The following is a 12,609-nucleotide window of genomic DNA, read 5'->3' as shown; positions in this document are numbered from 1 at the left end:
TTCAACTCTCCTAAACAAAAACAGGAGCAACAACTTGTATTGTTATCCTAATTAATTTAAAGGCTTGGGCAAACTGGCCCCAGTAAGTGGCTTGTTTGTGAGTTGTGATCGGTCCTGAATTACGCCAGGCTCCCTTTCCAATTTCATTCTTCTACTTCACCTCCTCCCTCCCACCCCGCCCCCACCGCCCCCTCCGGCAATAGACCCTCTTCCTAGGTCACTCTCGGGGGACCCAGTCGAGGGGTTTATTGCCAGGCCCAGCACTGACACCCTCAAGTAGTAAATAGAGGTGCACAACACGTAGTTTTTACAAGGCTGTCCCTGAGGTTGAAACAGAGAAGAAACTGCTAGCACAGCCATTAGCTTCCCATCCCTTAAATGGCAGGTGGCTGTGAAGTCGTGGCAAGCGCGGCGTTTACAGACAGACATGCAAGCCTGGTGTTCTACCATCTCATAACTTTGATATTTTAAACCGGTTCCTTAACCTTTCCCACTTTAGTTTACCCCTCAATAAAGTGTGTAAAACAATACTATTTATCTCAAAACTTGTTAAAAGTAAACGAAAAAGTGCATCTGAAGTCGCTCGTCGCACTGTAAAGTATTACACCGCGGGCGTTAAAGCCCTAACTCCTCCCCACCCCCCAACTACGCACGTTACAAACCCTCAGTCACCACTAATACAGCCTGCCCCCTCCTAAAGAATCATGGGCCGTGAAGTCCTTTGATGGCCACACCCTCGTTTGCTGTCATGGAAGTGAGAACTACGTCTCCCAGAATGCACTGGTGAGGCCGCCGCCACGACCGCCCTCCTCTCCGCCCTCCTTGCCCAACAGCCTCCTGGGATATGTAGTCCCAGATCCAAGTCAGCTCCCCAGTAAAAGACCGTGGAGGAACCACAAATCCCAGAAGTCCTCGCGCTCATTCTTCTCCCTCCCCTCTCGGAGTCTGAGTGCTGTTTTTGTTGTTGGTGAAAGGTAAGGAAACAGCTGATCCGTCTGTGGGGTAAGAAACTTGGCCTAATTTGGGGGGATCTTATGGGGAGTCACCCCACTTTCAGTCCATGAAAGGATAAACTAAGGGGACTGTAGGAAGGGGTTGCAGAAACGTTTGGGTTTTAATACTTTCCGTACGGGAGAAGCCAGCCCCACTGTCGTGGGAGTTCTTGGTCTCGAAGGGGGGCCCTAATCAAAGGGATGCCGCCCCTCACTGTTCTCACCTTCCTCTCTGTCCTTCTCAGAAAAAGCTTGATACGCTTAAGGGAGTTGGGGAGAGACTGAACTATTTACTCATTCTTCCCCATGCAAGACTTGGCCCTCACAACCTTCGCTTTCCCCTTACCGCCCCCACACCCCTCGCCAATCCAAAGGCCTTTGCTACGCTTGACTCGCTGCGGGGCTCGGGGAAAACCTTCCAAGGTGTAGAACGTCAAGGAACTCCAGAGCCTTACAGAGTGGGATGGTGGTATCCCACCATGCGAACACATCAGTTTGATTGCACACGTACAGAGCTCTCTTTTAGGCCTGGGAAATGTTTCCAACTCTTAAGAATTTTATTTGTGGCAAGTATTTGGGATTCCCCAGGCTTAGATCTTTGGGATAATATATGCCCCCTTAGGGATCCAGAGAATTGTATTTGAAGAAAATATGAACTAGTTTTTTTGTTATATTTTTATTGATTTCAGAGAGAAAAGGAGATGAAGAGAAAGAGAAACATCAATAAGGAGAGAGAATAATTGATTGGCTGCCTCCTGCACAGCCCTTACTGGGGATCAGCAGTAATCCAACTAGGGATGTTTAAGAGAGATGAAAAATCTAAAGAAACCTATTTTCCTCAATTCAGTTAAAAAGTTCTTTTTTGTACTGCTGGCCCACCTTTCCTTCTCTGATGAGTGACTTTCTTTTTTTAAAGTTCCTATCCCCCTTACTTCAACCTGGTGTAGGGTTGTGATGTTTGGGGGTGTGCACATGACGAGTGGCCTGGCTGATTGGAGGCAGGCGGCTGTGGCTGACACAGGATGTAGATCAGTGGGCTAAAGAGTGGATGAGGAGGGCCATCTCACAGCCCTAGGCTGAAGAGCTCTGTTGATTGTTATTGTTCTTCTCCCCACCTAACTTGGAACACCTCTTCCTCTCACTTTCATCCTATAGTGTGCTTCCAACTGTCAATCCAAGCAGGTGGAGGAATGGAGGAATTCAACACTTAGAATTGAGATGAGGGGAGCAGAGAGAAAATAGGGAGGGATATACCAGAACTGGGTTACATAGAGTCAAACCAGTTTGCCTGAAAAGAAGAATGTTTAAGTTCTTTTTGAACTATCTCTTCCCTCTCTCAACATTATATGTAAATTTTCCCTTCTCAGGGCTCCTTACTTCCCACCTTCCAGCCTGTCCCCTGCCCAGGGGTGGGGCTTTCCTGGCTCTAGGCCCCCACATTCCATCTCCCCACACCACGTTCCTGCTCAGTGCTTCACTCCACCCTTATAGCAGCCGCCTCCAGAATTCTTGACTTCCTGAACTAATGAACTTGAGGACAGAACCTGTCTTTCCTTATATCCTCCCTTTCTCTTTGTCTCTTAGATGAGAGTGGAAGCTGTTTTGTTTGATTTTTTTTTTTTTTTTTAACTCATGGGATTAGCCAGCTCAGAGACGGGAAGAGAATGAGAGCTCATGGCCCTGAGGATTGGGTTGTCTCTCCACCCTCAGCCATGTTTTAGCTCTGGAGGTGCAGTCATTACTTTCAGAGATTTGTTGCTATTTCCAGGTGTCGTAATCATTCCTGCGCAGTTGGGTCAACAAGCTCAGGCACAGGGAGACCTCAGAATGAGGGGGCTCCACACCTCAGATGGATTTTTAACTCAGGAACCAGAGATGTGGGGGATGGAATGCGGACATGGAGCCTGAAGAACTTGGAATCCTCAAAGATGTTAAAAGATGGGAAAAGAGGGACTGAGGAGCCTAGGATACTGAGACTTGATCAATGGGGCAGTGAAAAACAAGCAAAATTAACTGTAGGAAGAGTTTATGACTTAGAATGGGAGTAGTATGAGACAGGGCCAGGGTTGACATGGAAGGCCAGCCTTAGGTCCTTCAGACTAAGAGTGACATCTCTAAAAGGGACCTATAACCCTCAGGGACTGGATACTAAATATGACTTCACCTCCAGGTATAATGGCAAGGGCTGTGTGTAGGGGTGGATGGAGGTGAAGGGGGGAAAATAACTTTGAGATACTTTAGGATATTAACTCTTTGTTTTCTAGAAGGGCACATATCTCAAGGGAAGGATGGAAGAATCATCAATAAGCCGGGTACCATCTCGGGGAGGAGTCAGCTTTCTGAATGTGGCCCGAACCTACATCCCCAATACGAAGGTGGAATGTCACTACACCCTTCCCCCAGGCACCGTGCCAAGTGCCAGTGACTGGATTGGCATCTTTAAGGTATATCTGGAACCCCTTTCTGCTCAAGTTTATGGGCCATGGGTTGGTTGGAATAGAAAGAATGACTAGGCTCTTGTATTCTCAAGCTCATGTTGATAGAGAAGAAGGGAAAAGATGGCACAGATGGCAGAGAGTTATCTACAATATATAAGCAAAGCTCAGCTCCCCATCTTAGCTTTGCTCTCTTTTACACATTATTGTCCCCCCACTTTCCCTGGCTTTCATCATCCTTGCCACTGTAACACAATCCTGTTCTCCCATTCAGTCCCTCGGCCCTTTCTGCCATCTATAGCTGGTAGTCCCATCACCATAGCGCTCTCTCACCTTGCACTTTCACAGGTGGAGGCTGCCTGTGTGCGAGATTACCACACGTTTGTGTGGTCTTCAGTGCCTGAAAGTGCAACTGATGGTTCCCCCGTCCATGCCAGCGTCCAGTTCCAAGGTACAAGGGGAGATAGAGAACCGGGAGGGAGGAGTCAAGGAGGATAGAGGTTTGGAAAAAGGAAGTGGGCTCAGAAACACAAAACTAGGCACAGAGAACAAGGAAAAATAAGCTCAAAAAAAATATCTGACAGGCTCAGCAGACATGGGGTTGTTATAGAATCAAGGACTTAGAGATGGCAGGATCTGTGCAGTGCAACTAATTCCACCTCCTACCGAAAGAAGGGGGAACTGGTGGGTAGGGAAGAGGGAAAAGTGGTGCCATATATTGAGAAGAAGGTGGTCATTAGATTCTAAAAGACCTGGGTTCAAATCTTAGCTCTAATATTTATAAGCTGTTTGACAATGGGCAAATTACTTAATCTCTATGTTTCTATTAGCTTAACATTAAAATGAGATGCCTGGTTTATAGGGCTAATAAAAGGATTTTAAATGACATAGGGAAAACTGTTAACACTGTTTCTGGTACATGGTGGGCACTCAATAAATATTATTATTATTATTATCATTATTATTATTATTATTACTGTTATTGAGGAAGAAAGATTTGGGAGAGAAAGAGAGGACTAGGCAGAAGAATATCCCAGGGAACAGCAATAGTCTATGGGAGGTGGAGAGGAGAGAAAACAGAATATGGAACAGGAAGCAAGGGAGCAGAGCCAAAGAGTCGCTAATAAAATACACCAAGGGGACCCGCTGAGCACTGGAGGGCCTGGGCTCATACTGTGGTCCTGGGTCCATTCTTTTCCCACAGCCAGCTACCTGCCCAAACCAGGAGCCCAGCTTTACCAGTTTCGATATGTGAATCGCCAGGGCCGGGTGTGTGGACAGAGCCCCCCTTTTCAGTTTCGAGAGCCAAGGCCCATGGATGAACTGGTGACTCTTGAGGAGACTGATGGCGGCTCTGACATCCTGCTGGTTGTCCCCAAGGCAACTGTGCTGCAGGTGAGAATAGAGCAACAGCAGGGGAGTGGGAGGACAGCATTGCAAGGGGGCCCTTCCCACTGGACCCTCCCCGTGGCTGTAGCTTCAACTGGAGACCTCACTGGGAGTTATACTAAATCTTACCTTCAAGAAAGTCTCAATCTAACATAGACATGAACACGTAGGGCAGGGAAGCAAGCCACCCACAAACCGATGTTACTCAAGGTTCCATAACAGCTTTTTGAGCATTTCTTCTTCAAGTGCTACATCCTGCCCTAGGCCCTAGAGATACAAAGGGTAGAGGGAGGCCGCTCCAGTGAAGGAAGGACCATAGAAAGGGGAGGATGAAACCCACTTCCAGGACAGGTGAGGAGAGAAAGCAGATAGGGCCCCAGCCTGCGCTGTCCTAGACTGGAGGTGCTACCCTCATGTGGCTCTTGACGCTTGGAATGTAACTGGTCCAAATCGAGATGTACTATGTGGGTAAAATACTTACTAGATTTTGGGAAGACCTAGTATTTAAAAAAAAAAAAAAAGTATAAAGATCTCCATAATTTTTATATTTATTATATGTTTAAATAATAGTTTTGATAGTGAGTTAGATAAAATATTATTAAAATTAATATAATCTGTTTCTTATTAGTACCGTATTTTTCGGACCATAAGACGCACCGGACCATAAGACGCACTAGTTTTTAGAGAAGGGAAATGAAGAAAAAAGATTCTGAAACAAATAGTGTCCTAAAATATTTTATGTGCATTAAAACCCAACATCACAGTCATAAACACATGTAATCAACCCTGTAAAGTAAACAGCAGCATTTAGAACCATTTTAGAGCTGGGCAAGCACACAGAGACCACACAGAGCCGGGCAAGTAAAAAAACTTTTTTTTTAAAGTATATGTGTAGGCTATATTTGGACCATAAGACACAGGGACTTTTTCCCCCCACTTCTGGGGGGAAAAAAGTGCGTCTTATGGTCTGAAAAATACGGTACTTTATTTTTAAGTGTCTCCTATAAAATTTTAAATTTTATATTTTTTGTATTATTTTTCGATTGAACCAAATAGAGAAGAATTAGGGGGTAGAGACAGATGTTAGCAAGGAAGACTTCCTGAGGAAAGGTGTGGACCAGTGCTAGGTGGGGAGGGAGTACACTCCCCAGGCAAGAGGACGGCTGAGGAAGGTCAGAAGAAGAGAATGAGTAGCTTGTCTTTGGTTTAGATAAACTCCAGCCCTCTAGAACCTTCTAACCGTGTAATCAACACAAGAAAAGGAAGATGTTTATATCTTACATTAGTCAGAGATACGTAAGCTTCTACACTGTATTCTGTTTTTATATTCATCATTCTCATTACAATTATCTTGCAACAACCTAGGCCTTGGTCGGCAAACTGCGGCTCACGAGCCACACTCAGCTCTTTGGCCCCTTGAGTGTGGCTCTTCCAAAAAATACCACATCCTGGGCGAGTCTATTTTGAAGAAGTGGCATTAGAAGAAGTTTAAGTTTAAAAATTTTGGCTCTCAAAAGAAATTTCAATCGTTCTACTGTTGATATTTGGCTCTGTTGACTAATGAGTTTGCTGACCACAGACCTAGGCTAAGGGATCACTTTACAGATGACACAGAGATTAAGAGAAGTTAAGTCACTTGTTCAGATTCACATAGCTCATAAAAATTGTGTTGGAGATTTAAATGTAGTGTCTGACTCCAGAACCAATAGGTTAAAATTAGGGGAGCCATCTGTCTTGTCTGTGTGAATTGAGAAAGATTTCTACCAGATTTCTGCAATTGCTGAGCCAAGGAGGGGCCAGCCCTTGAGTGGGAAGAAGTAAAAGAGAAAAAAAAACACACACAAACAAAAAAAAAAAGAAGTAAAAGAGGAGTGGGGTCCTAGTTGGTGTAGCTCGGTTGGCCAAGTGTTATCCTGTGCACCAAAAGGTTGCCAGTTCTTTTCCCAGTCAAGGCATATACTTAGGTTGGGGGTTCAATCTGGGTGGTGCACGAATGGGAGGCAACCGATTGATGTTTCTCTCTCACATCGATGTTTTTCTTTTTCTCTCCCTCTCCTTTCCTTCCTCTCTCCCTCTCTAAAATCAATAAAAACATTTTTTTTAAGAGGAATGGTGGTGGGTGGTGGGCAGACTCCAGTAGCACACAACTCGCCTCTTTGTATCCTATGCTGATGTATCTTCCCAATCCTGAAATGAATCTGCAGAGTGATGGGATGGTGCTGCACAAGCCCACCTTCTTCTCCTCCTGCCCCTGTAGAACCAGCTGGATGAGAGCCAGCAAGAGAGGAATGACCTGATGCAGCTGAAGCTGCAGCTGGAGGGGCAGGTCACGGAGCTGAGGAGCCGAGTTCAGGAGCTGGAGACGGCTCTGGCGACTGCCAGGCAGGAGCACGCGGAACTGAAAGAGCAGTACAAGGTGGGATTTGCCCAAGGATCAGGGTGGGACAGGGCTGGCTGCTCACCCGAGATCAAAATATTAACCCAGTGAAGAGGGTAAAGGGAGATTTTAGTGGGCTTTTACGATGGTTCTGACATCCAAGAAATAGGCTTAAGGTGTAACAAGTAGGATTAAATTTGATATGACAGGAGACGTGTCCCAGATTTGTAAAAGACTCAGTTCTCTGAACACAGGAATGCTGAGGTAGGGTTGGGGTAGGTGTGTCCGCTGGTAAGGGAATTTTTCCTTAAGTGTCTTTTTCAAAAAAGGTTATTGGATGAGAGGGTTGGAACAAACTCTGGTATGCTCCTTGTAAGCCTTTGCTCTACTCTTTTAAACGAGTCTCAACTTTTCTATTCTGGGGGAACCTTAATTCCAGGGGCTTTCCCGGTCCCATGGGGAATTAACAGAAGAGAGGGACATCTTGAGCCGGCAACAAGGAGATCACGTGGCACACATCCTGGAACTGGAAGATGACATCCAGACCATCAGTGAGAAAGTGCTGACAAAGGAGGTGGAGCTGGACAGGTGAGGGGCCCTCCTGTACCCCATTGCATTTCCTGTGACCCCGGAACTCCAGCTTCCTGTTACAGGCACACAAACTGCTCTTTCTTAGGTGGTTTCTCTGTCTTTTCTCAACTTCTCTTAGGGTATTTCATTGACTGAGGATATTTTATTCTGCCTCGCTCTCTTCCATCTTTCCTAACTTACTCTGTATTCCTCACCTTCAGAATTAATTGTAGTTACCATTTATTGTGTAGCAAAAACTAAGCAGGAGCTAGGAGTAGAGGATTTGAAAAAAGTGAAATGGATAGAACAGTTAACACAAGAGAGGATGGATTTAGGATCATACCACAGCAAAGAATAAGCTTAGACTTTGATCTCACTATTAGGAAATGATAGAACTGGTGATCCATGACTGTTATGGAATCTCTGCCCTGAAAAATGGAATAAATTATAGATTTTTAGCATTGGGAGTAATGTAAGGTATTCAAGACGATATGTAAGAGAAGATCACTACCTCTGGAGGCAGCCTCTTTACTACTGGACAGCTGTCCTTTTTGTACCTCTTGTGTTGATTCAGCTCTCCCATTCTGTAACTTTCATACTGTGGTCCTGCCTTAGACTTTTGAAGCCACACAGAATAAATTTCTTTCTTCTGGCAGACAGCTATTATCTCTACCAAGTAACACAAATACTGACCTTGCCTGTTCTTCAAGAGAAATATTCTAATTCTTTTTTCCACTGAATAGCGTAGGTTTCTTTCATTCAGTACTGGTAGATTTGTTATTTTTTCGAACTCTTAAAGGAAAGAGGCATTTTGTCCAAGGCCCAGAGTAAAAAGTGAGTTGACCCCTGAGGCTTCTTCAGTTCAGGATGTTAGTCTTGCCCTAGGGAGATACTAAATGTCTAGGTTCTAAATCATGGAATAGAACAGCAGGGATCAGACTGAGCATCTGGAAAAGATTAGGGACTGTCTAGACCAGGGTCAGCAAACAGTGGCCCATGTGCCAGATCTCACACGCCACCTGTTTTTGTACAACCCACAAGGTAAAGATGATTTTGAGTTTTTAATGGTTGAAATATCTTTGACATGTGAAAAATAAGGGAAATTAAAATTTCAGGGTTCATGCTCTGGCTGGGTAGCTGAGAGCGTCATCCCCATGTGCCAAGGTTGCAGGTTTGATCCCCTATCAGGGCATATCCAAAAATCAATAATTGGGATACTTGGATAAGTAGAACAACAAAAAGTCTCTCTCTCTTCTCTCTCTCTCTGTCTCTCTCTTTTTCTTCCCTCGCTTTCTGTCTCTCCTCCCTCCCTCCCTTTTCTGTCTCTCCTCCCTTCCACCCTTTCTGCCTCTCCTTCCCTCCCTCCCTCCCTCTCTCTCTCTCTCTCTCTCTCTCAAATCAATAAATTGAAAAATTTTAAACTCTCAGTGCCTATATAATTTTATTGGAACAGCCATGCTCACTTATTTACTTATTATCTATGGTTTATTCCTCACTACAGTGAGATTTGAATGGTTGCCATGGAAACCCCATGGCCTACAAAGTCAAAAATACTTACTGTTGGGCCTTTTACAGAAAAAGTCTGCCAACTTCTCACCTAGACCAAAAGTTTACAATCAACAGTGACTGTCACTTGTCTAGAAAAGACTGGATCCTGATCTCTTAAATGAGTGAAAACAATGAGGGAACCATCGACAGGACATTTCTTAAACTGATATATAAAGAGAAAAGAAAAACTGTTTATTTCTAGATTGTGCTCTAGAATCAGGAGTCTTGGGTACTTTGGGCTTGGAATTTGAGATCCCAGAGAGAAGTAGGGGTCTGGGCCCAGAGGAGCAGCAGTAGGAGCTCCAGACAGAAGCTGGAGTCCTTCATTCCTTCTCTGGTGATCAGTTGTTTATCTGGCATTCTGTCCCCCACTCACAGGGTTAGAGACACAGTGAAGGCCCTGACTCGGGAACAAGAGAAGCTCCTTGGGCAACTAAAGGAAGTACAAGCAGACAAGGAGCAAAGCGAGGTAAGGGCTCAGGGTTGGTTTGTTTTCTCAATTGTTCATCCCTGTTTATTGAATTCTTTCTCGAGTGCTGGGCACGAAGGGCAACAAAAATGTAAAGAAACATTGTGTACACTCTCCTGGGGAACATAAGTCATACACATAAGTCAGGATCAGTCAAAGGGGAATATAGGAAGTATCAACAGGGAAGTGTAATAAAGTGTGATGATGCTCCACAGAGATGAATGGGAGCACATTTTGTTAGGGACATTAGAAAGGACTTTTAAAGGGGGACATAAACTAGTTTAGTATTTCTAAACTTTTTTAGCAGCAGAACCTTTTCTCCTGCATCAATGAAGTTTTATATCTTAAGTGGAACCTCAATAAATAACAGCAGTATTTCATTACTGTAAGTTTATTTTTATAAATTTAAAAGTATAACATTTACATACACTGAATGGCTGGATTATTATGATTTCTGAACGCATAATAATCTGGCCACTCAGTGTATATCCTATATAATAAAAGGCTAATATGTAAATTGTCCCCTCAACCAGGCAACCAGCAGGCAGGCCAGCCAACCGCCCATATTCTCTCCCCCTGGCCAGGCTGGCCAGACCCCACCCATGCACGAATTCATGCCCAGGCCTCTGTACACACACACACTGGGTGGCCAGATTATTATGCGTTCAGAGATTATAATAATCTGGCCACTCAATGTATAAGATAGTAAAAGCAATTAGGTAATTTTGATGGATACCAAACTTTGAAATTGGAGGTTATGGATGACTGTTTTGTCAGCCTCAATAGCTAGTTACAGTATTTTGTTAGACAGTAGTTGTACAATATTGAGAACACCTTGAGTCACACACAAGTAAGTGCAAATTGATAACAGTTTTTAAACTGTCAACCTTGCAATCTCATTTTGCTCTTCACTTCAATAGAAACTTTATTCTAAGATTTACATAAAAATTAATTAACCTGGCCCTAACCTGTTTGGCTTAGTGGATAGAGCATCGGCCTGCAGACTGAAGGGTCCCAGGTTCTATTCTGGTTAAGGGCACATCCAGGTTGTGGGCTTGATCCCCAATAGGAGGGGGTATGCAGGAGGCAGCTGATCAGTGATTCTCTCTCATTGATGTTTCTATCTCTCTCTCTCTCCCTCTCCCTTACTCTCTGAAGTCAATAAAAATATATTTTAAAAAAGAATTGAATTAACCTGGAAGTACATGACAGTGGATTGGTGATCTCCACTGTGTTAACTTGTGTGTGCATTTTTTACATAATTTTTAATATTTTTAAATATTTGAAGTTTAAATTAAATATTTTCAGAACCTCTAAATGACTTCCTCAGAATCCTAGGCTTCAGTAGAAGGTTGTTTAAAAATCATTTGCTTGGCAGTGATGAAAAGGTAGAATTTGAGTAGACAGAGATGAAGGGAGGCCATTCTAGAAACGGAGGAAAACATGAGTAAAGGTTTAGAGTCAGAACACTCAGGGCAGTTGAATATGTGGGTGAAGAGTTTGAGATAAGCCCTGGTCAGATAGTAGACGATCTTGAGTTTAATCTTTTCTGTAAGCAGTGAGAGGCATCGATGATTTTCAAGTAGGTGACATGTACTCAAAGATTAATCAGATTGCCTTGTGGAAAATGAGCTAGTTGTGAGGTTTTTCAGTACTCCAAGCAACACAGGACCAGAGCCTGAGCTAACATGTTGTGGCGATAGTAGAAGAGAAAATGGATGTGAACAAGATGGAGAATGGAGAGGCATTGGGCTTTTCTATGGGCTGCTAGGGGGAGAGCAGAACCAAGCGTAGCACCAGGGTGTCCAGCTTAAGTGACTTGGGAATTAGTTTGAATTAGAAATAAGAAAGGAAAGGCCTATGGTAGAATATGCTGAGTTTGCAGGACCTGGAGGACATCTAGACTGAGTTATTTAAAAGGAAAAGTGGAGAAGCAGAGATGGGACACGGGCTACCTAGTTGTGAAGGACCCGAAGCTGTAGCGCTGGATCCTCACTTCGGGAGCTGGAGACTGGATGTTCAAGATTGAGCCACTTTGAGCTGAGAACCCAAGAAGGGGTGGTGAAAGCTGAATGCTTGAGTTTGTGTTAAATCTGAGAAATGGAACCTTGACTTCTCATCACAGTGGTTCACCTTCCTGGCTACCCCTTTCCTTACCTGTTCACCTCCATCAGGCTGAGCTCCAAATGGCACAACAGGAGAATCGTCGCTTGAAATCGGAGCTGCAGGAGGCCAAGGGCCGGCAGGAGGAGCAGGGTGCGCAGACCCAGCGACTAAAAGACAAGTTGGTTCAGATGAAGGACACCCTAAGCCAGGCCCAGCAGCGGGTGGTGAGTGAAGCCGCCAGGCACCAAGAAGTAGAGACAGCTGCAAGGACTCACTACGGAGTCTGGGGAAGGATATGACTAAAAACTAAACAACCCAACCCTGAGTCCTAATGCAGTGGGGGAGGAGGTAGCCTCGTTATTATCTTCCTGGTTCACAAAGGGAGCCCTGATCTCCCTCTCTCCTTTCTTCTGAGGCTGAGCTGGAGCCCCTGAAGGAGCAGCTTCGAGGGGCCCAGGAGCTTGCAGCCTCAAGCCAGCAGAAAGCCACCCTGCTTGGGGAGGAGCTGGCCAGCGCTGCGGGAGCCAGGGACCGCACCATAGCCGACCTACACCGCAGCCGCCTGGAACTGGCTGGAGTCAACGGCAGGCTGGCTGAGCTCAGTCTGCATTTGAAGGAGGAAAAAAGCCAGTGGAGCAAGGAGCGGGCAGGGATGTTGCAGAGTGTGGAGGTAGATGGATGGAGGGACCTGGCAAGCTCACAGCCATCACCCCTTCCTGTGTG

At 44.9% G+C, this 12,609-nt stretch overlaps 1 protein-coding gene across 10 annotated transcripts in view; it reads left to right on the top strand.

The window, feature by feature from the left end:
* Window positions 1-868: 868 nt before the first annotated feature.
* Window positions 869-12,609, top strand: part of CALCOCO1 (calcium binding and coiled-coil domain 1) — a 32,385-nt gene continuing 20,644 nt past the window's right edge. For 5 of the 10 annotated variants that reach the window (XM_045588037.1, XM_045588038.1, XM_036455323.2 and 2 more), the window contains exons 1-9: window positions 910-1,002; window positions 3,257-3,436; window positions 3,776-3,878; window positions 4,632-4,822; window positions 7,074-7,232; window positions 7,633-7,781; window positions 9,690-9,780; window positions 11,955-12,110; window positions 12,302-12,556. In XM_045588037.1, coding sequence (XP_045443993.1) covers window positions 3,281-3,436; window positions 3,776-3,878; window positions 4,632-4,822; window positions 7,074-7,232; window positions 7,633-7,781; window positions 9,690-9,780; window positions 11,955-12,110; window positions 12,302-12,556 — 1,260 coding nt within the window. In that variant the 5' untranslated portion in view covers window positions 910-1,002; window positions 3,257-3,280. Of the gene's footprint in view, window positions 1,003-2,296; window positions 3,163-3,256; window positions 3,437-3,775; window positions 3,879-4,631; window positions 4,823-7,073; window positions 7,233-7,632; window positions 7,782-9,689; window positions 9,781-11,954; window positions 12,111-12,301; window positions 12,557-12,609 lie in introns of those variants that run through there. The other 5 variants (XM_045588035.1, XM_045588039.1, XM_045588036.1 and 2 more) reach the window with 5 other exon arrangements.

Source organism: Pipistrellus kuhlii, unplaced genomic scaffold (genome assembly GCF_014108245.1).
Source record: "Pipistrellus kuhlii isolate mPipKuh1 unplaced genomic scaffold, mPipKuh1.p scaffold_m20_p_3, whole genome shotgun sequence".
Lineage (NCBI taxonomy): Eukaryota > Metazoa > Chordata > Mammalia > Chiroptera > Vespertilionidae > Pipistrellus > Pipistrellus kuhlii.
Note: the sequence above shows the minus strand (reverse complement) of the source record. Positions and strands in the feature narration are given on the sequence as shown.